This window comes from Barbus barbus (genome assembly GCF_936440315.1).
Source record: "Barbus barbus genome assembly, chromosome: 50".
Lineage (NCBI taxonomy): Eukaryota > Metazoa > Chordata > Actinopteri > Cypriniformes > Cyprinidae > Barbus > Barbus barbus.
In genome coordinates, this window is record NC_136728.1 from 10,439,177 (window position 1) to 10,460,265 (window position 21,089).

The 21,089-nt window shown below is 35.5% G+C and overlaps 2 protein-coding genes across 3 annotated transcripts; both read left to right on the forward strand.

Annotated features, from left to right (window-relative positions):
• Positions 1-352: 352 nt before the first annotated feature.
• Positions 353-19,827, forward strand: alkbh3 (alkB homolog 3, alpha-ketoglutarate dependent dioxygenase). Of its 2 annotated transcripts, XM_079414164.1 has the most exons (11): positions 546-648; positions 1,026-1,118; positions 2,038-2,117; positions 2,209-2,243; positions 2,334-2,381; positions 2,481-2,587; positions 4,529-4,617; positions 4,713-4,922; positions 7,423-7,521; positions 9,597-9,728; positions 18,272-19,827. In XM_079414164.1, exons 2-10 carry the CDS (start codon positions 1,043-1,045, stop codon positions 9,699-9,701), a joined length of 849 nt encoding a protein of 282 aa, XP_079270290.1. In that variant the 5' UTR covers positions 546-648; positions 1,026-1,042; the 3' UTR covers positions 9,702-9,728; positions 18,272-19,827. The 2 variants fall into 2 exon arrangements, with proteins under 2 accessions (XP_079270289.1, XP_079270290.1); XM_079414163.1 differs by lacking the exon at positions 18,272-19,827 and having other exon boundaries at positions 353-648; positions 9,597-10,683.
• Positions 18,701-19,069, forward strand: LOC306868128 (uncharacterized protein C11orf96 homolog; the record flags this gene model as incomplete). Its single annotated transcript, XM_079414165.1, has 1 exon — positions 18,701-19,069. The coding sequence occupies one exon, from the start codon at positions 18,701-18,703 to the stop codon at positions 19,067-19,069; it is 369 nt and encodes a 122-aa protein (XP_079270291.1).
• Positions 19,828-21,089: the final 1,262 nt, after the last annotated feature.

The following is a 21,089-nucleotide window of genomic DNA, read 5'->3' on the forward strand; positions in this document are numbered from 1 at the left end:
TTTATACAATCATACAATAAAACTCCAAAGTTTAAAGCTTTGCCAAGTGTTATGCAGTTTTATACTTAAAAAAAATAAAATCTACACCTGGATATAGGTGTTGATTTTGTATTATAAGGTATTAAATAGATATTAAAATACCTTGTCTATTGTCTTAATTTAAATTCATAGTAATTAGGTTGCTAGATTATAATAATTCTAAAGATTAAAATATTCGAACTAGTTTATAAATTGAAGTTGTAATATTGGAAAACTATTAGAAGTAGTCTTATATCTAGTAAATCTTAAACAAATACACAATATTATATTTGTATTGTACATGGTTTGATTTATATAATATACATGTTCATATAGCAGTGTGGTGTTTACAGAAGAAGACCGTAAAGGACGTGTTTTATATAATATACATGTTCATATAGCAGTGTAGTGTTTACAGAAGAAGACCGTAAAGGACGTGTTTTATATAATATACATGTTCATATAGCAGTGTAGTGTTTACAGAAGAAGACCGTAAAGGAAGTGTTTTCGCCGGTCATTGTACAAACACGGACACATTTCGCCGAACACCAGAACTGATTGTGTTTCAACTAACGTTACACAAATGTCCAACGAAATTTGCAAAATGAGATAAATCGACTCGAAACTAATGTAAGTATTGTTTAAGTTGCTAATTTTTGTGACAACGCTGTCAGGTTATTGAAACTTGACTGAAAACATAAAAACCGTGTCTCAGTCTGGGAAGTGTACAATGGATAGCCTACTAGATGTCATAAGTCTATTTACATCAAACATAATTATGCATTTTATAATATGGTTCTCTGTGCTCATATACACTTTTAGAAAGATTGGTTTTAGAAACTAGCCATGAATGAAATATGAGTACTATCCTTTACTTAGTGACTAAAATTACCTGAAGATGGCAGCAAATTATTTCTGTAGTCATTTGTAAAACGTAAAATATATATATACATTTTGTCCTTCTAAGGTATTATAGGACACTGAGATCATATGTTTTGTCTTGTCAGATAAGTTTTAAGCTTTGATGAGTGATAAAAGGCAGCGAGCGAGAGTCCAGGGCTCCTGGGCCAAACCTCTTCACAAACCACAGCAGCCAACCGGTATGCCAACTTTACTATTAAAACACTTCTGTGCAAACATTAAAGATGTCACAAAATAAGTAAATAATAATATTAACTCTGTTCTCATATGTTTACATATTACCATCTGTTTAAGATTCCACAACTTAGTCCTGACCTGAGTAATATTGTTTTTACAGTCATAGAAAATAATTTGCAAAAGTAATGAAAATCACTTCAATTTAAAAAGTAAAAAAAATATGGAATGATTAAATTGTTTTATTTTTTTATGATTTTAGCTGTAAATAATTAAATAATTTTAATAGTAGAAGTAATGAATGACTTAAAAGTTGTGGAAACGTCAAAGAAACTTTATCAAATGAATGCGTTTTCCCTTTAAATGAAGTTGCTATGGAAATTATTAGAATTATTTTAAATAATTAAATGATTTTGAAAAATCTTAATGTAATGAAAGAGTTGAAAAGTCATGTAAATTCATAAAATCTTTCAAAAGTATTGGAAACTTCATTAATTTATTTTCTCTTTAAATTGAATGATTGTTTAATTATTTAATTTTTTTAAATGATTGCCCAATCATGAAAGTCATAGAAATTCATTGTTCAAAAGAACCCTGGAATAACTATGCCAATACCCAGTACAGTCATCATAAAGAGGTAGGCCTAATTGACATAGATATCTCAAAGGTACAATTAGCAAAAACAGTGTGTTTAATTCACTTATATAATAATTAGAGTCAGAGACAGTTTGAAAGGTCATATAAAACTCAATTACATGCCTTTTTATTATTATATTATTCTTATAAATGGACTTCAGGGGGAAAACAAGCAATATAGGTGTAGTACAGTGTATCAATGTATTGTTTTCTGCTTCTCTTAATTTTGTTACAGTGATTAGTGTGAATTCCAAGTGGTTCATTAAATTAAGAGTATTGCATTTAAAGTTTCAGCTCAAGATGTCCAGTCAGTGTCAGGTTCATGGAAATATGGACCACGATCATTTGAGTTCCATCAGCCAGCTGATGTAAGCACCATTTTGTAGCTATGAAATGCAGTTTTTATTTTTTTTTTGGGCAGTAGTCTTCAATTTATCCTTTTTTTTTTTTTTTTTTTAGCCCATCAGAGAGATTCCTGCGGAGAAAGTGATCGAGTGAGTGACTCAGTCCCGAGCATTTTCAAGCAATAAAACCTGTTGATTGACACACCGTGTATATCCAGTGTGTTTTCTTCTCTTTCTCAGAAATGCCGGTGACTATGAGATTAGTCATGGGCCTACTGGAGTGTCCAGGTAAGAACACTCAAATTAAAACTGTCCTAAACTAAAAAAAAATACTTTCAAAAGAACATTTTCTGCATTAAAGTAATTGTTTACTGTCTTTCTGTCTAGACTGAAACTTATACCAGGGTTTCTACCGCAGGAGGAGGCTGACTGGATGTTTAGCAAGCTGCTCGCTGAACTGCCATGGTCACAAAAGTCAAATTATAGGATGAAGGGTAGGTTACATGTTGAGTTATTGTAAATTGAGGGGAAATTTTTTTTAACCTCTTAGTGAATTGGAGGTTATGTCGAGGATTAATCCTGTAAAGCTGTCTGTCTGTCTGTCTTTCTTTCTTTATAAAGTTTTTATTTTTTGTATCATATTTGATATAAGCAACTGCACTTTCTGATATATTTAAAATATTTATATGGCCAAAAATTATGATGACATTTTAATGGCTTCTAATGTAAATCAGTGGGATCTGAATAAAACTATAACAGACTACTTGCATAAACTCATATAAATTTCAGTTGTCACTATCCATTATATCTTCCAGTACTATATTTTAGTAAGATGATATTTGAATGATGACTGAGGGATGAACAAATAAATGTTTCTCAAGAGCATTATGTATCATATTTGATATTCAGATTTCAACAAGAATATTCTAAAATAATGTATGGATAATCAAGTAAAAGCTGCTTTAGACTAGTGAGGGTTTTGTCTTGAAATATTACTAACAATATAAAAGTTATTCTTATGTTTACTTCATAAAAAAAACTGTAAGCAAAATGACGTGTGTAATGTCCCCCATTGTTGCAATGGCAATAAAATACCTTTTATTTGATAAAAAATAAAAAAGTAGGTTCTGTCCAGCAGGTTTTTCAGCAAAGTTTTAATTATATCCTTATATCCAATATAATACAGTAGGTTTTATAGGGTTAAAAGCATCATAATAGAGTGTAGTGCAAAAGTCAAATTTATGTTTTGTTTGTAGGTTTTTGCACTCATTTTCTTTCACACATGGAATTAAGTAAAATTACCTAAATTTAGTCAAATTTAAAAAGTGAATAAGTACATCAATTGATTTTACTTAACTTTTAAGGCAAGTGTTTACACAAAATTAATTTAGCTTAATTAATTTTTAGTTTGTCACTACACTCCCATTAGCACAGCTGTTCACTGAATGAAGCAATGAAAACCACAGTCATCATAAAAACATGTAAATACAGTCATCAATGTAGTGATCATAAAAGACCCATGCAGTTTCAGTTAATGCAGCTACAACGATTCATGTACTGTAGTCCCATTACAAATGAAGTAAGCTTCAGTTTTACATTTTTAAGTAGACAAAAAAACATTCATTTAATGAAGTAAATTGAACAAGCAGCAAAAACATTATTTTCTTGAAGCACATGACCATATGATGAGCCTTGGTGCTAATGTGAGAAAGCAAGTTTGAATCTGACCCGAGACAAAAAAAGAAGAATCAAAATAAGCTGTTTTTGCGCTTGCTTGATGACATTTTGCGTCTGTCCCACTCACATGTTCACAAAGTGCTCTCCCCACAATGACTCACATTTTCCAGTCCTTCTTCATCAGTAAATTGGCAGGAATGCCACTGCCTCCAGTTCCCTCATCTGTTTACCTTCTTCAGAACCAACATCATTTGAAAAAGTCCCAAATATACCAAAGTTTAAACATTTGCTTTGGACCAAGAGCAGTTGGCGTTTGACTGTGACTGATCGAGATCATTTTGACAAATAAGTTCTGGTTCCACAAGCTTTCAGCCCTTATTTGGTTTGCTGAAGATCAAGGCGGTTTGTTGAGGAGAGATGTGCCATTAGTTTTTAAGCATTTTGAAATATGATTTTATACCTGGCTTACAAATGATAAAACGGGTAAATAAAAATCTGATTAAGGTTGGGATAGTAAATATCCACCCAGAACAGGCTAGAAACCACATAGCAACATGCTAAATCCATTTAGAACACAATTTAGTTTTGCACTTTAAATTTAGGTAAATATTTGCTTGTACTTCAGATTTTTTTTTTTTTTTTTTCATTTTTGGGTGAACTATCCCTTTAATTATCTTTAAAACCTCAATAGATTTTAAGCAGTATTGAAAGCACAAATAGGTGAACATACTTCATGTTCAGTATGTTTTGCACTTCAGGTGATGCATACGAGGAACCCAGACTCACTTGTTGGTATGGAGAGCTGCCATATACATATTCACGCTCTACTATGCAGGCCAACGCTCAGGTATATCACTATTGCATACTGTAAGTGAGCAAACAAAAATGACATCTATCGATGTGTAAAGGAAAGCGTCTTTTTCCATGTTTCTTTTATTACAGTGGCATCCAATTCTCACCACTTTACGTCTGGCTGTCGAGGAGAAGAGCGGCCACACGTTTAACTCATTGCTGTGTAACCTGTACCGGGATGGTAAAGACAGCATTGGCTGGCACAGTGACAGCGAGTCATCATTAGGACCCCAGCCTGTCATCGCCTCTCTGAGTCTGGGTGACACTAGAGTGTTCAATCTCCGAAAGCAGCCACTTCCTGTGAGTATGCCAATGTGTAACGTCCTGTCATAGTCATGCTATGGTTTAAATGAGGGGAATTATAGTGTTTGGATGCACAGTATCTTAGGGCTGCGATTAATCATAATAGAGCCAGTATGCAGATTATGGTTGGCAGTACTTCCTGTGGTTATATGCTAAAAACTCAATGATTTAACATTTAACAATTCAGAAATTAAGATATTAGTATTATAATTTCATAGTGCTGTTAAATTTTTTATTTTACAATGAAATATTACAGTGGTAATATTTCTTATTTTGTTCATTCTTAATTTGTAAAACTAATATTTTTAATTTGTATTTTATTGATATCTGCCAATATTGGATATTTAATATATTTCTTGTAAAATTAAGCTTTAAAAACGATAATAACTGTTAAATGTAATGTTCAGATGTTTAATGTAATTTAATTGGATATTTTATATATATATATATATATATATATATATATATATATATATATATATATATATATATATATAATATATTTGATATTTAATGTAATTCAGTTCTATTGTAGCATTTAATTTTAATTTGCATCTATTAAAATTTTAATGTCTGCCATTCATCCAAGTTTTTTATTTTTAATTTATCAATATCTGTCAATATTGGATATTTAATTTCATATATTTCTAATAAACGTAATCTTTAAAAACACTAATAATAACTTTTAAATGTAATGTTTGGATGTTTAATTTAATATAATCGGATATTTAATATATATTTGATATTTAATTTATATGGAGGGCCAAATTACTCGAAATTAAATAATTAAATGTTGAAATATATAATTAAATCGTTAAATACATAATGAAATAATTAAATGCATAAATAAATTGTTAAATACATAATGAAATAATTAAATACATAAATGCAGAAATGAATGAATTAATTTCTTTATTTATGTATTTATTCTTTTTTGTTTTTTTGTTTTTTTTTCCTCCCTCCAAATTTCATTTTCAGGGTTATGGTTGTCGGCACGTCACTCAGTGGGCGGTGTCACTTTTCAAACTCGATTTCTTTGGTTTTTCTAATTTAGGCGCCTTTTTCTTGTGCTTTAATACTGGCAGTGTTGTCGCGCGTATTGTGTAATTCAGTAGTAAAATACAGAAATGTTATTATCTTATTAATATTACTGAAAAGAGAATGTAATATCAAAGTATTGAATAATATGTTAAAGTAGCATAGACTGTGGGTCATTGTATATCCACATGGTAGTTCATTGAGAGTTTACATGATGCCAGGTGCAGACACCAAGGGAAGCCCACCAGACGTCAAAGAGGATGAAATGACCTCCAGACAAGGGGAGGCCATATAATTTTAAAAAGGGAGATTCAGCAATATTCCACCATTAGATAACGGATCAAAAGGCGTGCAAAATATTGGTGGCGAGCCAAAAAGATATGGCAAGTAAAAAATAGAAAGAACCAAGGTCAATACATTGTCAGAGTGTATAAATTGGAGCATCTGAACAAGCAAAGACCAGAGAGACAGTGGATGTGGCGGCTTCTCTCTCGGCTTTGTTACTTTGTAATAAAGTCTTCCTTTGACACCTGAAACTGCTGTTTGAGCCTTTCTGACTGCACTGACTGCGATCCAGACCAGCAACAACCGCGGTGGGCCACAACACGCGCAGCTGAACCGCAGCTTGTGTACTGTAAATACAGACCAGTATCATCAATTCTGTCGTATTTTCCAGCGTTCTCCTCTGAACAATGTGTGCCATGTGCTTAGATGTATGATATGGCCAGCATATTCTGTTGCGATGCGACCAGTGCCCCTCTTTAAGGTGACCATACCTGCCATTTTTCCCGGACGTGTCCTGGCCAGGATTTCAACATTTAATTTTGAGTAATTTGGCCCTCCATAAATTTAATTCTATTATTGCATTAATTTTAATGTATTAAAAAGTTTAATGTCTGCCAATTATGCAGTTTTTTATTGATATTTCTTAATATAGGATATTTAATTAAATACATTTCTAGTATATTTAATCTTTAAAAATGCTAATAATTTAATAACTTTTAAATGTAATTGTTCAGATATTTAATTAATAAATATCTGATAATTGCATTTAATTCTATTGTAGTATATCATTTCAATTTTCATTTATTAAAAATATTATTGTCTTCCATTTATCCAGTTTATGGCCACAACATGAAAATCCTTATTGACTTATCAGTACCATTTATAATTTTAATATCAGCGCATTCCTAGTTTTTAAATTGCAAATGTTAATAACTGTTGTGAGTCATTTTTAACCTTTTTAGCTCTTAGAATTAACAAGGCTGCATTTTCTTCTGTACTCTGATTATGTTTTCATTGTGTCTCCTTTTTGGTTTGAAGGAGAAAATATTAGTAAAATATTATTTAAAGCTTGTTTTCCAACCGGCGGCTAAATGTTGCGTCTGCTTAAGCTTGTTTGAAGAATGAATGTTAGTTGAATTAAAGGTCAGGGTAGCTTCTGTGTTATGCGTTTCAGGAAGACAAAGGAGACTACACCTATGTGGAGCGCATACGCATCCCGTTGACCCACGGGACCCTCCTGCTCATGGAAGGCTGTACACAAACGGACTGGCAGGTACATCACTTTTAACTGCTCTGAAAAAAGGGTTTGCAGTCACTGCCTATTCTGTTGTAATTACTAAAATCACAAAGCATGCTAAGTTTCAACACAAGCTCAGATGGCAGCAGAAAAAAGCAAATACAAAAATTTCACTTTGTATTATTTTGGATAGTGTAAAGGGATAATGCCTATCAGTAAATCTAACAATCCTTCTCAAAATAATTGTAGCTGATTTGCAAGAACTTTTACACTGTGTGTATCTTCAAGATTCCATGTGACTCACTAAGAACTGGCAGGAGCTCTTGTTTAGTCTAATGGGAGCAGTTAGGCTGCCAGTTAATAAGAGTCTTCTGAATGCTGATGATAAGCCAGGCTGTGAAGAAAGGCTGAAAATGGCTAAATCGATGTGGAGGGGTGGAGATGGTGGTCCTTTGTTTTGGCTCGAGTATGTTCTGGAAAACTGTTCACATGTGGTAGAGATGATCTGGAACGGTCACACTGTTTGCCATCCAGAGAGTGTTAAGTGCAAATGCTGTTCTTCTGATGTGTAATAGTGTGAAGGGGGAAAGCGAATGTGTTTCTTCACAGCATACTGAAGTGGACAGTGTTTCCAAGAAAGATTTTGCACATATAATAATACAGACAATGGGGAGAATGAGATCAGAGCAGAAACCTGCATCTTATTCACTACGTACTTGTAATTTAGTTTGACTGGGGGCTAAATGCTTTAAAATAACAATGCTTTTAAATTAAATTAAGTCATTATAGTCTCTCTTTTCATTGCAAATACACCTCTGTTAAATATGATGATAGTATTGATTTATAGTCGTTAAATAATAGAATCATTTGGTAATGCTATGATGACTTATCAACTTTATTCACAAAACTAAGAAACGAATGTAATTGTTTTTTTGTTTGTTTTTGACATTTTTGTAATTTTGCTTAAGTTTTTACATTTTCGTACATTTGTATCATTTAGAAAGCCTATTTTGCATTCTTTGTGTCCAACCGCAAGGGTCTGCGTTCATGTTACATCAGAGTCATGCAAACCATGCCTCTCGACCCCTGTTTGTCATATGAGTTGGACTTGGAACCAAAAGGACGTTCATAGTGACAGCGATATTCAACAAAAAACACTACTGGAAGTCGTTTCCTTTTCTATGAAAGATCTGAGGTGACATGGATTGTGTTCTTGAATGCAAAATAGGCTTTCTAAATGATACAAATGTACGAAAATGTAAAAACTGTTAAGCAAAATTACAAAAATGTCAAAAACTATTTTGTAAATTCTTTTAAATGATTTTACATTTTGTAGTGTTATTTTACAGTTTATTTTATTTAACTTTTCTCATTTATGTGCATGGTTGTAATTTTGTTTAAATGGGTTTGTTTACCTTTTGTGCATTTTGTCAATTCCATTTCACTTTTTTGGTGCATTTTTGTATATTCATTTAACAGGGATATTTAGCAAATATTTTGCACTTTTGTAATTTCATTTCAAAAATTGATTGTTGTTGAGTTGTTTTTGGATTCCGACTCCAAGAAAAACCGCAGGCCTTTGGTGAGGCACAAAGAACGGAGAAAGGTCAAGAACATTTTATGGTGACATCTGAAAACTATTTAAGAAAGGTCACTCCCGCATTGCGCCAAAAAGCTTTCAGACGATCTTATTAGGTTGACATAACTTACATTGACCTGTCAAAATAAAGCTAACTAAACCCACGCGTATAGCTGTTCGTAGTTGCCTTTAAACTGTGCACAAAATATTTATAGGCTTTGAAAGCTGTTACATAACTCTCAAAGGGTCCTTCTGGGTCAAAAATATAACAGCGGACACCAATTCAACATTGTAATTGTGCATGTAAACATACCGCTTTTACTTTCTTTATCATCTGTCTGTAGTACAAATAAACATGACACAATGTGTAATCGTATATTTTAATTATTTAATACACATCATGCATCACCGCTGTCTTTCGAGGCGAACACCAAGGCCAGTTGGAGTCTGATTAACCTCTGTTAACTTTGTCCAGTGGCTACATTGCCTTGTTGTGAGTGTGGTTTTAATATTATGAATCCTTTTTAAATAGCACCAGGTGGCAAAGGAGTACCATGACCGTGGGCCTCGGATAAACCTCACGTTCCGCACCATATACCCAGAGCCAGAGCGTCCCGGTGGAACATTTGTGAGGTGATCGCTGGGAGAAGAGAAGAGACCACAGGTTTGACGAGATCTGGAGAAGTCTGTCTCATTCACAGAGCACTAGTGATGACTATAATGTTAAACACACATCCATTGTGTTCAGTTTAATTGTTTATTTACTTGTGATAGTTTGCGTGATCACAGACCCTGAAACAATGATAAGTGTGTCTGGCTATGATGGCATTTTTGTTTACGTAAATGATTCTTTTCTCACAGCAGTTGTCCACAAATAGCTTATGTTATAAAAAAAGTTATTGGTATTACTTGTTTACGATGTTTAGAGAATATACGTCAAAAAAGCAGTGCCAAGTGGCCCATATTTCAGTTTACGGCCCCCAAAGGCTCTTTTTCTCGGTAAATTGCTGTTTAAATATTACATGCTGTGCAATTGTTCATTTATAGCTTGTGGTGAATAAATCTGAATTACAAACATTTGTTCAGTGTAATTATGGGGTTGGTTACACTCACTGTCCAAAAGTTTGGAGTCTGTAAGTTTTTTTTATTTTTTTTATTTTTATGCTTTTGAAGTCTCTTATGCTCACCAATGCTGTTTTATTTAATCAAAAATACTCTAAAAGCAGTAATATTGTGAAATATTATTGGAATTTAAAAATAACTGTCTTCTATTTTAATATATTTTAAAATAAAATTAATTCCTGTGATGCAAAGCTGAATTTTCAGCATCATTACTCACATGATCCTTCTAATATGCAGATTTGATGCTCTAGAAAAATGTATTGTTATTATCTATGTTAAAAGTTTTGGTGGAAATTGTGATACTATAAATGTTTTTACGGTCTATTTTTTAATCAGTTGAATGCATCCTTGCTGAACAAAAATACTAATTTCTTTAAAAACTCTTATTGACCCTAAACTTTTGAACCGTGGTGTATATCTGTGTTTAAAAACAATTTAATAATTAAAATTGCACAAATGTGATGTAAAATATTTTATTACTGAGGTAACAAATTCACAGTAAGCCTTTTGTCCTTTTTTTTTCAATGATGTTATGAGCTTATATTTTGAAGGGCTGCCAGTCTTTCCGAGACGTCTATTTTTTACATTTTGCAGCTCTCAGACTTTCTCTGTGCAGATGGTTGGTAAGCTATACACTTGACTGCTAACCTCTCCTCATTATTGATGAGTCACTGTCGAGTCCTTGTGTGGTTGGTTAAGAGCTGATTGGCTGTCTCTGTCACCACTAACCTCGAATGACTAGGACCACGTTATTTTGATAGCAGTTGAGCCAGAAATTCTATAAAGGAAAATGCTCTTAGTTTAAACACAAATATTATATAACATGCAGTTTAATATGTTCTTGAGTGTCTTTAAATTGTTGCATATTCATCTCTGGAGTTCAAGGCCCAAAGGTCAGATACGGGGCTGTTAGGTCACTCTTTTAAAGACAATATTCCTAAATATGGGAACGCCATCGAACATAGCAGTCGTTTTGGCAGCACATCTCAACAGCAGAGATTGTCCAGAGAACTTCAAAATGTTTGGAAACTGCAAACCGTAAATCTCGTACTTTTGCATGTGACTTCCAGTGATTTGTCGGAGCTCTTTAATTTGAGTTTCTTGCTGTTCCTTTCTGCTCGCCTGGCAATGCAACGCCTTTCAGAGCTTCCCCATAAAGCCCCGACCTGCACATGGAAATGCTGCTTCTGTTCTGGAATGCAGGGACCCTCGCTGTGTAATGGGATCATTGGCCATTATTTTTCCACTCCAATCAAATTGTTATAAGTTTCATTCCCAGTGTGCAGGGAGATCTGTTTGGTTAGGGTAAGTAGTGTATACACAACAACTGTCAAGACTGAGCTCTCTGTGAGAAAAATATCCTGCAGTGCACTCCCATTTAAAGGCATAGTTCACCCAAAAATGAAAAGTCATCCTCATCCTCAGAACTAATATAACTTTCGTTCATCTTTGAAACACGAATGAGGATATTTTTAATGAATTTTTACAGATTTCTGTTCATTGTTTAAAAGTCAAATTTACCTAAATGTTGATGCTTCAAAAAGTTCATAAAAAGATAAGTCCATATTAAAGGGATAGGCCACTCAAAAGTGAAGATACCCCATGATTTACTCTCCCTCAAGCCAGTAAAATACAATTGGAGTTATATAAAAAAAATGTCCAGGCTCTTCTAAGTTTTATAATGGCTTATAATAATGATATGTCCTACGTCATCCGCTGGAACGCCACAATCTCGTGAACACACATACGACAGCAGAAGCTAGAGATTATAAAGTTGTAAATATGGACATTTTTTACACGCATGCATTGTTTCGGTTCAGAAGGCATTTATTATTCCCCCAGAGTGCACTTTTTATGATGATGGATGCACTTAATTTTGCTTCAAAATCTCAACCACCATTAACTGCCATTATAAAGCTTGGAAGAGTAATATAGTTTTTATTTGCATATACAAATTGATCGACACAAACATAGAGATCATAAAATGTGGTAAACAGAAGCTTCAACGTTCTCGCTTGACACTCAAGAACCAATTTGTTGTTATGTGTCACACAAACACGGTTTTGGGTTTCAGCAAGATCCAATGCGGTTTGTTCTCGCATGTCACAAAAACATTCAAGCTTCCTCAAGAACCACTAAGGTTTTCCGCATTTCCCACAAACACGTTTGAGCTTCTGTTTACCATCTTTGATCTGCTCTGTTTTTGTGTTGATCAATGTTTAATACAAACCTAAATTAAATCTGTTCATCATATAAAGCAGTTGCATCTCTTCAGAAGACTAGACTGCTCAACTCTTATGGATTTACTTTTTAATCTCTACAAACTTTTATAATCTCTTTATGCACTTTTTGAAGCATTGAAGTTTTGATTACATGGACTTTCAATGGAATCTCTCAGTCTCTTGAAGATGAATGTAAGTCTTACAGGTTTGGAACAAGATGAGGATGAGTATTTTCATTTTTTAGCTGAGCTATCCCTTTAACATAGATTGATTGATTTTCAAGATGACGCTCAGTACCGCTGGCCAGAGCATCTTTAAATAACCTTTTGGCGTCGTGTCCAGTATGCTTTTAGCATTTCCCAGTTACACTGAGATCATAACCAAAAGACCAGTGGGCAAAAACTGCATGTTTGGAAAGTCCAGTGACCCATGTCCTGCCAGGATCCTCACTCCCAGTAGCCCTTCAGTGGCCTTTTATTAACAATATCACATGGATTTGTTGTTAGCACCTGTCAGAGCAGGAACTGCTCCTTTGTGTCCAACCGCAAGGGTCTGCGTTCATGTTACATCAGAGTCATGCAAACCATGCCTCTCGACCCCTGTTTGTCATATGAGTTGGACTTGGAACCAAAAGGACGTTCATAGTGACAGCGATATTCAACAAAAAACACTACTGGAAGTCGTTTCCTTTTCTATGAAAGATCTGAGGTGACATGGATTGTGTTCTTGAATGCAAAGTCCACAACTTTTTGTCTCCTTTGGCCGACTTGTGCTTGAACTTCATGAAGACATGTTTCCTCTCCTCCTAATTCCCAGATAAGAGAGCTGTGTCACGAGTCTAGACACATAAGGCTAACAGCAACATGCACGGCGTGGGCACAAATCCATTAGACATTGACAGTGTTTTGTCTGCTGAAGTCAAGGCCTGTGCTCTGTCCCTGGTTTTCTCGTTCCCACCAATACTAAGACCCAGTTCTCCATCTGTCTTAGAGGAAAACTCCTCCTTTTCCCAGCAGAACTTTGGAACAAAAACAACATCCCCTCCAAGTACACTGCACTCGCCATGACACATCTAGATCAAGATAATGTTTACTCCCACAATACAGCGTGCAACAGAGCTAATTAATTGTTATTTATTCCATTACTTTCAAGAAGACGTGGTCTGAATATAGCTTTATGAAGGCATATCTAGGAATCCATTTAAAGGCCCTGATATGATCTTGTTTGCCGTATATCTAATTTCTGACTGTTTACACATAGGGATACACAATATATAATTTTTTTTTTTGGAGAGTAATGTAAACAATGTATGCAATGTATGTATGCGTTTACGCTCAGATCAAAGCGTAAACAGCGTTCTCCGCATACGGTGCTGCTGACACAGAACAGCATACGTTGTTTACGTATGTGATACTCTCCAAAATGGCACTATAGGGTGACGCGGAGGAGACAAATTGTTGAATAAAGTCATTATTTTGGTTTTCTTTGTGCACAAAAAGTATTCTCATAGCTTTATAACATTACGGTTGAACCACTGATGTCACATGGATGTCACTCCTTGCTACGTTTCTGGACCTTGGTAAAGATCCTTGCTGTCTATGGGAGGGTCAGAGAGCTCTCGGAATGCATCAAAAATATCTTAATTTGTGTTCTGAAGATGAACCAAGGTCTTACAGGTTTAGAACAACATGAGGGTGAGTAATTAAAGACAGAATTTTCATTTTTGGGTGAACTATCCCTTTAACTAATCAAAACTCTAGCGTCTTTAAAGTGCTATACTTTTCATCCTCCTATATATCTTGGAACCAAGCAGACATATTTGAGTTTGTTAAAATAACTTGTTGAGGTAATATAAGTAGCTTATGTTTATGTGCTATCTATTACAGGACTGTAATGTTTTGGTGTGTGATGGAGAAGTCAGTACTATGTTGCCTCTGCTAATTTTGGATGTTATGTTGCGCGAGTGGCCTTCATGGGAATGTGTGTGTTGTGCTATAAATACATGACTTTTCAGACGCTGTTATGTCTTCTAGGCCAAGTCCAAAAAAATTAATAAAGTGGCTCAGTGGTATTTCCACCTCTTTTTAGCATGTTAACAGACTCACTGCTTAATGTGAAAACAAATTTGTTTATCCTACTTATAAGCACAAGAAAAACAAATCAAGCTGCGGTTGGCCCTGAGCCAACATGGACATTTATAGCTTTGGATAGATATCACTTTCTTACTGTTACTGTATGTTATCATTTAATGTAATGGAGCCCTGTATGACAAGTTTTGGTCAAGCATATGACACTGATATGGATGTGATGTCGCCGTGTAACTCCACTTTTTTGCCTCTGGATATTTATCCCAAAGGAATGGAAACAAATATGTTAATTAATCATTTCTGAGCTACATAAACCAGTGGTTTTCCTTTTCTTATATGCCCCCTCAGACCCTTCAGTAAGGCCAGTTCTCAAACTTTTAAGGCTCCCCACTGTCAAAGACATATGCTATTTAAATTAATTACCTTAAAAATAAAATAACTCTAATTTCTACCCAATAATATATATATATAGTGTATGGTTGAAAAACAGGCTCTTTTGCCTTTAAGACACCCGAGTTTGTTTGTCTACCGCAAGTTTTTAAAATTCTCAAAGAAAAACTGTCTTAACCTGTTTATGGATGAAGAAAATAAGTATCATCAAAGCTCTATTTATCATCCACTGCTGAGTGAACCAAACCTCCTTAAAAATGAACTAAATGTGTTAAGGCATTAAAACATGAAATGAAATAAAAAAACTTTTTTTGTTTTTTTTTTGTTTTACATATTAATAAAAAATAAAGACGTAATTTAAACTACCTGTTTAAAAAAACATGAGTAAAAAAGTACACAAGTATAAAAACATAAGCAGGAAAATATAAGTATTTACAAAGTTACAAGTTTGTAGATTCATGCATTGTGATTCGCAAGAAAAGATACAATTTGTAATCAAAGATAAGTGTGAGCAAGTTGTATAAAAACGTACAAATGAGATAAAGTTGCTTCCAGTTTAGCAAAACAGAAAATAGTTGTGAATTGTCATGAGACAGTTGATTTGTAAACCTTTTGCTTGCTTCTGTGACATTGAGGTCTGAGCTTGAGGATGAAGAGGGGCTCCTGTTCGGTTTGTTCAGGATTACCCAGCTGTCCCGTGCTGTATTTATTTAAAGTATTCAGAATACCAGCAGCTGTTGCTGATCATGCAGATATAGAGGGTTATAGCTCAAATATCTCTCATCTCTTTTTTTCCAGATGGAGTCCAGTCTATAAAATGGTGTATACATGCAGTGAATGCATTTTTTGGTGTTGATTAGTTACAAAACAGTTTCTAAAGAAGGTGTTTTTTTGTTTTGGAGGCATCATGTGACACCGGTGCATACGTGCAATTTGTTTTGCAAAAACATGCGTCTTTGCTGTCTTGTACTTCCCTTCTGCATTAGCCTAGAAACAAGCTATTAATCAGCTTGACGTGTTCCTGCAAAACGTGGTGTGTGTAGTTGTCCTTGACATCATTACATGATGTCACCTGACTGATAATACCTTAGCGGTTGGATGACTGTCTGCAAGAGCTGGCTTCTCCGTCCCAAAATAGATGTTACTCAGAGCAGACTTTATGGTAACCCCTTGACGTCTGATATATGGGATGAGTAGGAGTTGAGAGGGTGAGGTGGCACCATTATAGTTTCCTGTTTTGCTTCTAAAGGGTCATCCTCAGAGTCCATGTCAAAACCGGAGCTGCCATGGTGTGTTATGTCACAATATCCAACCCCCAATTTCACACACTGCTCCCAAAATGTCTCTGGGCTCATGGGACATGTCTGGCGTGGAGCGTTCGAGGGTTAATGATGAATCTGAAAGGCACAGGAAGAGAGTGAGAGGCTGATGAAAGCTAAACTCATTACGATGGTGAGATCATGGACGTGGCACTGCGGAGAGATTCCTGACATGTAGATGTTGCTGAGCTTACAACACATCTAGTAAAAGAAAAATATAGTTCATAGATCATCAACCCTCCATGTCCTTGTCCTTATCTGGCCAACTTGAAAAGGTGGCATCGTCTTTCACTTTCCTATAAAAATGTGTTCTATATGTGAAAGAAGTCTTTATATTTTTATATTATTATTTTATTGCAGTTTTAATTTTCATGGAAAAACCTTCTTAAAAAATAAATAAATATATATATATATATATATATATTTTTTTTTTATCATTCAATTTATTAGCTCTAAATTTTCTCCTATAATGGCTGATGAGGTTACAGAACACCTGACAAGAGATCAGAGACCATTCCTTCATCCAGAATCACTCCAGACCCTTTAGATTCCCAGCTCCATGATGGTGCTTCTTCTCTTCAGTTCACCCCACTCATTTTCTACAGGGTTCAGGTCAGAGGACTGGAATGGCCAGCAGAAGCTTGGTTTTGTGCTCAGTGACCCATTTTTGTGTTGTTTTTGAGGTTTGTGTTTGGATTATTGTATGGTTGCAAGATCCAAACATGGCCCATTATTAGATTTCTAACAAGAGTCAGTACTTGTTGATTTTTTTCATCTGTTGGTATTTGATAGAATCCATGATGCCATGTGTCTAAACAAGATGTCCAGGATCTCCAGCAGATATATAGACCCATAACATCAAAAATACAGCAGTATGTTACATTGTACACAAGGGGTACTTTTTATCCCTGTGTTCACCAAACCCATCTTGAGTGTTTGCTGCTAAAAAGCTCATTTTTTAGTTTCATCTGACCATAGAAGCCAGTCCCATTTGAAGTTCCAGTCGTGTCTGATAAATGAATATGCTGCAGTTTGTTTTTGGATGAGTGAGGAGAATTTTTCTTGAAACCCTCCCAAAAAACGTGCTGTTTGACAATTTTTTTTTAAAGGTTTTCTGACCCTGAGACTCAACTATTTTCAGCAATTCTCAAGCTGTGGTCTTTGGAGAGTCTTTAGCCACTCAAATTCTCCTCCTCACCATGCATTAGGACAATATAGACACACGTCCTCTTCCAGGCAGATTCGTAACATTTTCTGTTGATTGGAAATTCTTAATTATTGCCCTGATGGTGGAAATGGCAATTTTCACTGCTCTAGCTCTTTTCTTAAAGCCACTTCACTAATTTGTGAAGCTCAATTAACGTTTGCTGCACATCAGAAATATATTATTTGTTTTTTCTCATTGTGATGGATGATTAAGGGAATTTGGGCTTTGTTTTCCCTCCTATTTATATTTCTGTGAAACAGGAAGCCATGGCTGGATAATTTCATGTTCATAATCACCCTGGAGTGCTCAAAATTGTGAATATGAATGGGACTATACTTCAGAGATATTTTAGTCATAAGAATTTCTAGGGGTGCCGTTAATTGTGGCCAATGTTTATTAGAGAAAAACATTTATTTCATAAAGAGATTTCCCTCCATTTTAAATTCTTATTATCCAATGAAAGGTTAGATTTTTGTGATTGTTTTTAAATAAAAGATCAAAAGGATTAACAATGCAGATTAATTTTCACAGCCTCTTTTGATCATATTTACCAAGGGTGCTGATATTTTTGGCCATGACTGTATATATATATAATTGTAATGCAAAATATCTAAATTGTCTTATAACAGATTCATTATCATAACATTTTTTGTTCTTCTTTTCATTTTGATAAGACCTGAACATGTTTTAGTGAGATTCGCCCCCACATGTATTTGTAGAGTATGTTGTGTACATTTCTCCAAAGCTTCTGGTCTACTAACTATCTCTTGTTTATCTCTCCTTTGCCCGTGACCTCTAACTCCCCATTTTTATGTCCCTGGCCATTTGTTTATTTCTTCCTTTTCTGATCCCTCTGTTAGAGCTGCATGTATCTTCTTCCCTCCGGCCCCTCCCGCTTCTCTGCTTTCCCAACTCCCTCTCTGGATGGCATTTATTTCAAGGATCTGATTCGGAGGGACTGGTATGGCAGCCGGAACCGTGACGCCTCACAGTGGGTGGGTGGAGCCAGAGAGGAGTGGGGAGATGTTAGGGGAGTGAAGCAGTATAAAAGCCTGAGCTGTCAGTGGCACGCTCTCAGAAACCACAGACAGAGAGAACTCCGATTCCCCTCACTCGTCTTCTGGAAGTTGTCTTCTCCAGCTGTGTGTTAGCTTCACCTTCTGTCAAATACAGACAAGAAGGATACAAGGAAAGTAACTTCAAATCCTTCACCACAAGGAGACCTGGAGAACTGCAAGCCTCTCCAAACATCTCAGAAGCCGAACGCCCAACCCTTGCCACCCAGACACATGGCTGCACGTCCGATGGAGACGGTGGGTTTCGCCGTTCTACCCGCACACATCTTGGCGTCCGCCATGGAGGAGTTTCCCCAGCAGCTACCCGTCCCCAAGTGTCTGGCTCGGGGCCGAAACCGTCCCCGGCGGCCCCGAGACGCCCGCTTCAAGACCCAGCCAGTGACTTTTGCAGAGATCGCCGAAGTGGAGGAGGAAGGGGCTTCGCCTCTGGAGGAAGAAAGGGCGAGACGGTCCTACCTTCAGTCGTTGGAGAGCCTCAGGAGAAGCACACAGACTTTGCACCACGCAGGATCCACGCAGAGCTGCCGCACCACATCTGCACAGGCTAGTCTGGACTCCAGTGACTCAGATTCAGCACAATGAGAGAGTGAGAGGAACGTCTGAAGGATGACAGGACTGGAACTCAATGTATTTCACACATATCTTCCTGTTAAATTCCTCTTTCACAGACATTAACCTACAGTAGTGATGCATTTATGTGCAGATTCCAGTTTCAATAACATTGGCACAGTGATTGTTTAGCTCCTCTGCAAAGAGCAAAGTTGTAGCATGCTGGAAGATTTCAGAAACCACTTAAATGCTTACGCAAATTCCTTTTTTTATTGTATGAGGACTGGTGAGGTTTCATCTGTAATGAGCTTGACAAGAGACAGAGGACGTACCATGTCTGATTCCGTTTTAATAGACTAATGTTATTCGTATCCCTTGTGCCTGCTTAAGATTGCACAGTTAAATGGGCTCTTCACTGCTGGGCAGGATGTAGACTGTCACATTTTGTTGTAACTCATTGCTGTGTTGACGAAAAGAGGTAAAACAGAGATGTATTTTTACAGAAAATAGGACCGCAAACCCTGATGTCTAAGTCTGCCAGAATGGTGAACTTACTAATGAACTTGATGAGGAGCAAATTATTGTACTTTTCAAATGTATCTTATATTTATTCGCAGATTATTTTGTTATAACATAGTAATTTTAGAGAATTGTTCTGTTGACACTGTGGACTTTTAAAGTCACTATCACTGTATGTAAAAGGAAAAGCCTTTATACTTCGATTTGACTATCTTTGTTCATTTGTTACACACTTTCTTTCGTAGTTATATAAATAAACTTTTTAACAATGGATTCATCGTCTCCTTTGTCTTTTGATGAAATTAGTGAGCTGTTTACACAAGCAACCCCATTTACAGAGACTTTTATATAAAAAAATAGTGCTAAGAAATGGGAAAGTGTTACATAAATGAACATAAAGTGATGAAAAAGTGTTTAACGTGTGATTAAATAAAAAAAGAATGCTAAATGAGCAAGAGATCTAAATCATCTAAAGAGCCTTTTGTACATTAGTGAGGTTTCATTAATGTTAAACACTTTTTTATGTAACCATAGATGACAACAAAGAACATTTATGGAAATAAAAATATCTTAAAATGGAAATAAAGTGAACATAAAATGGAAAAGAAAACTTAAGTCCATTTATGACTCCTCATTACACAATATAATGTAATTATAATTCACACAAAATGATCATGCATAATCTCAGATGTGAGCAGGTGTTTACACTGTGTCCACATCACAGCACAAAAACACATTTCATCAGTCTCTATCTAGACTCCCTCAACATCTGATTTCAATCAGCCAGTACAGATGCCATGTAAAAATAGCATCTCTCTGACTTGCCTTCTGATCTAGTTACATTATAGGAAATCATGCCTCACCATCCAGCTGGGGATTATGCAGTGTTGTGAAAGACTGCTTGGCACCAAAACGGTGTAACTAGGTTTATTTATGTGTTTTAGGGAGTAGGCTTCAACCCACTGAGACAGACTGCTACATCATCTCTGTCCTTTCTGACTGGAGAGACAACATTTCAATGAAATAGTATTAACATTAAATGTAAAACCAATAAATTAACCCAACAGATATGCAAAAAATAACTGTTTTCATACTGGTTTCCTTATAACACCCACTTCTATTCACACAGACATTGGCTCAACATACAGATAACCCCGCCCCCACACTCACACCATTGGTTGAGTCAAGTGTGCTTACATGCACTCCACTGATACAGGCTAGTTTTTTGTTTGTTTGTTTTTTTAATTGCTGTAGACCGCAAAAATCAGACCAGTCCGGTTTAGGCAAAGTCTGAAAAAATGGTACCTTGTTTTAAATTTTTTAAATTTATTTTTTACACGCACAGTTGAATGCATAGCCTTTTTTTCATGCAAAGCTTCTTTCCGGAAGTTCATAATTTACGGACAGAAATAATTCAGACACTGAAAAAGATAGAACTTTCTAATGTGTCGAGCGCCTGCGTTTTTGAAAGGCTATCAAAACTTAAGTATACTAAGTAATCTTTTATCATACAATTGGCTTCGGTGTTGTGTGC

Coding starts and splice junctions, on each gene's coding strand:
- alkbh3 (XM_079414163.1), top strand. CDS start 1,043: ATGAGTGATAAAAGGCAGCGAGCGAGAGTCCAGGGCTCCTGGGCCAAA. Junction 2,382..2,480: donor GGGCCTACTGGAGTGTCCAG/GTAAGAACACTC, acceptor CTTTCTGTCTAG/ACTGAAACTTATACCAGGGT. Junction 4,618..4,712: donor CTATGCAGGCCAACGCTCAG/GTATATCACTAT, acceptor CTTTTATTACAG/TGGCATCCAATTCTCACCAC.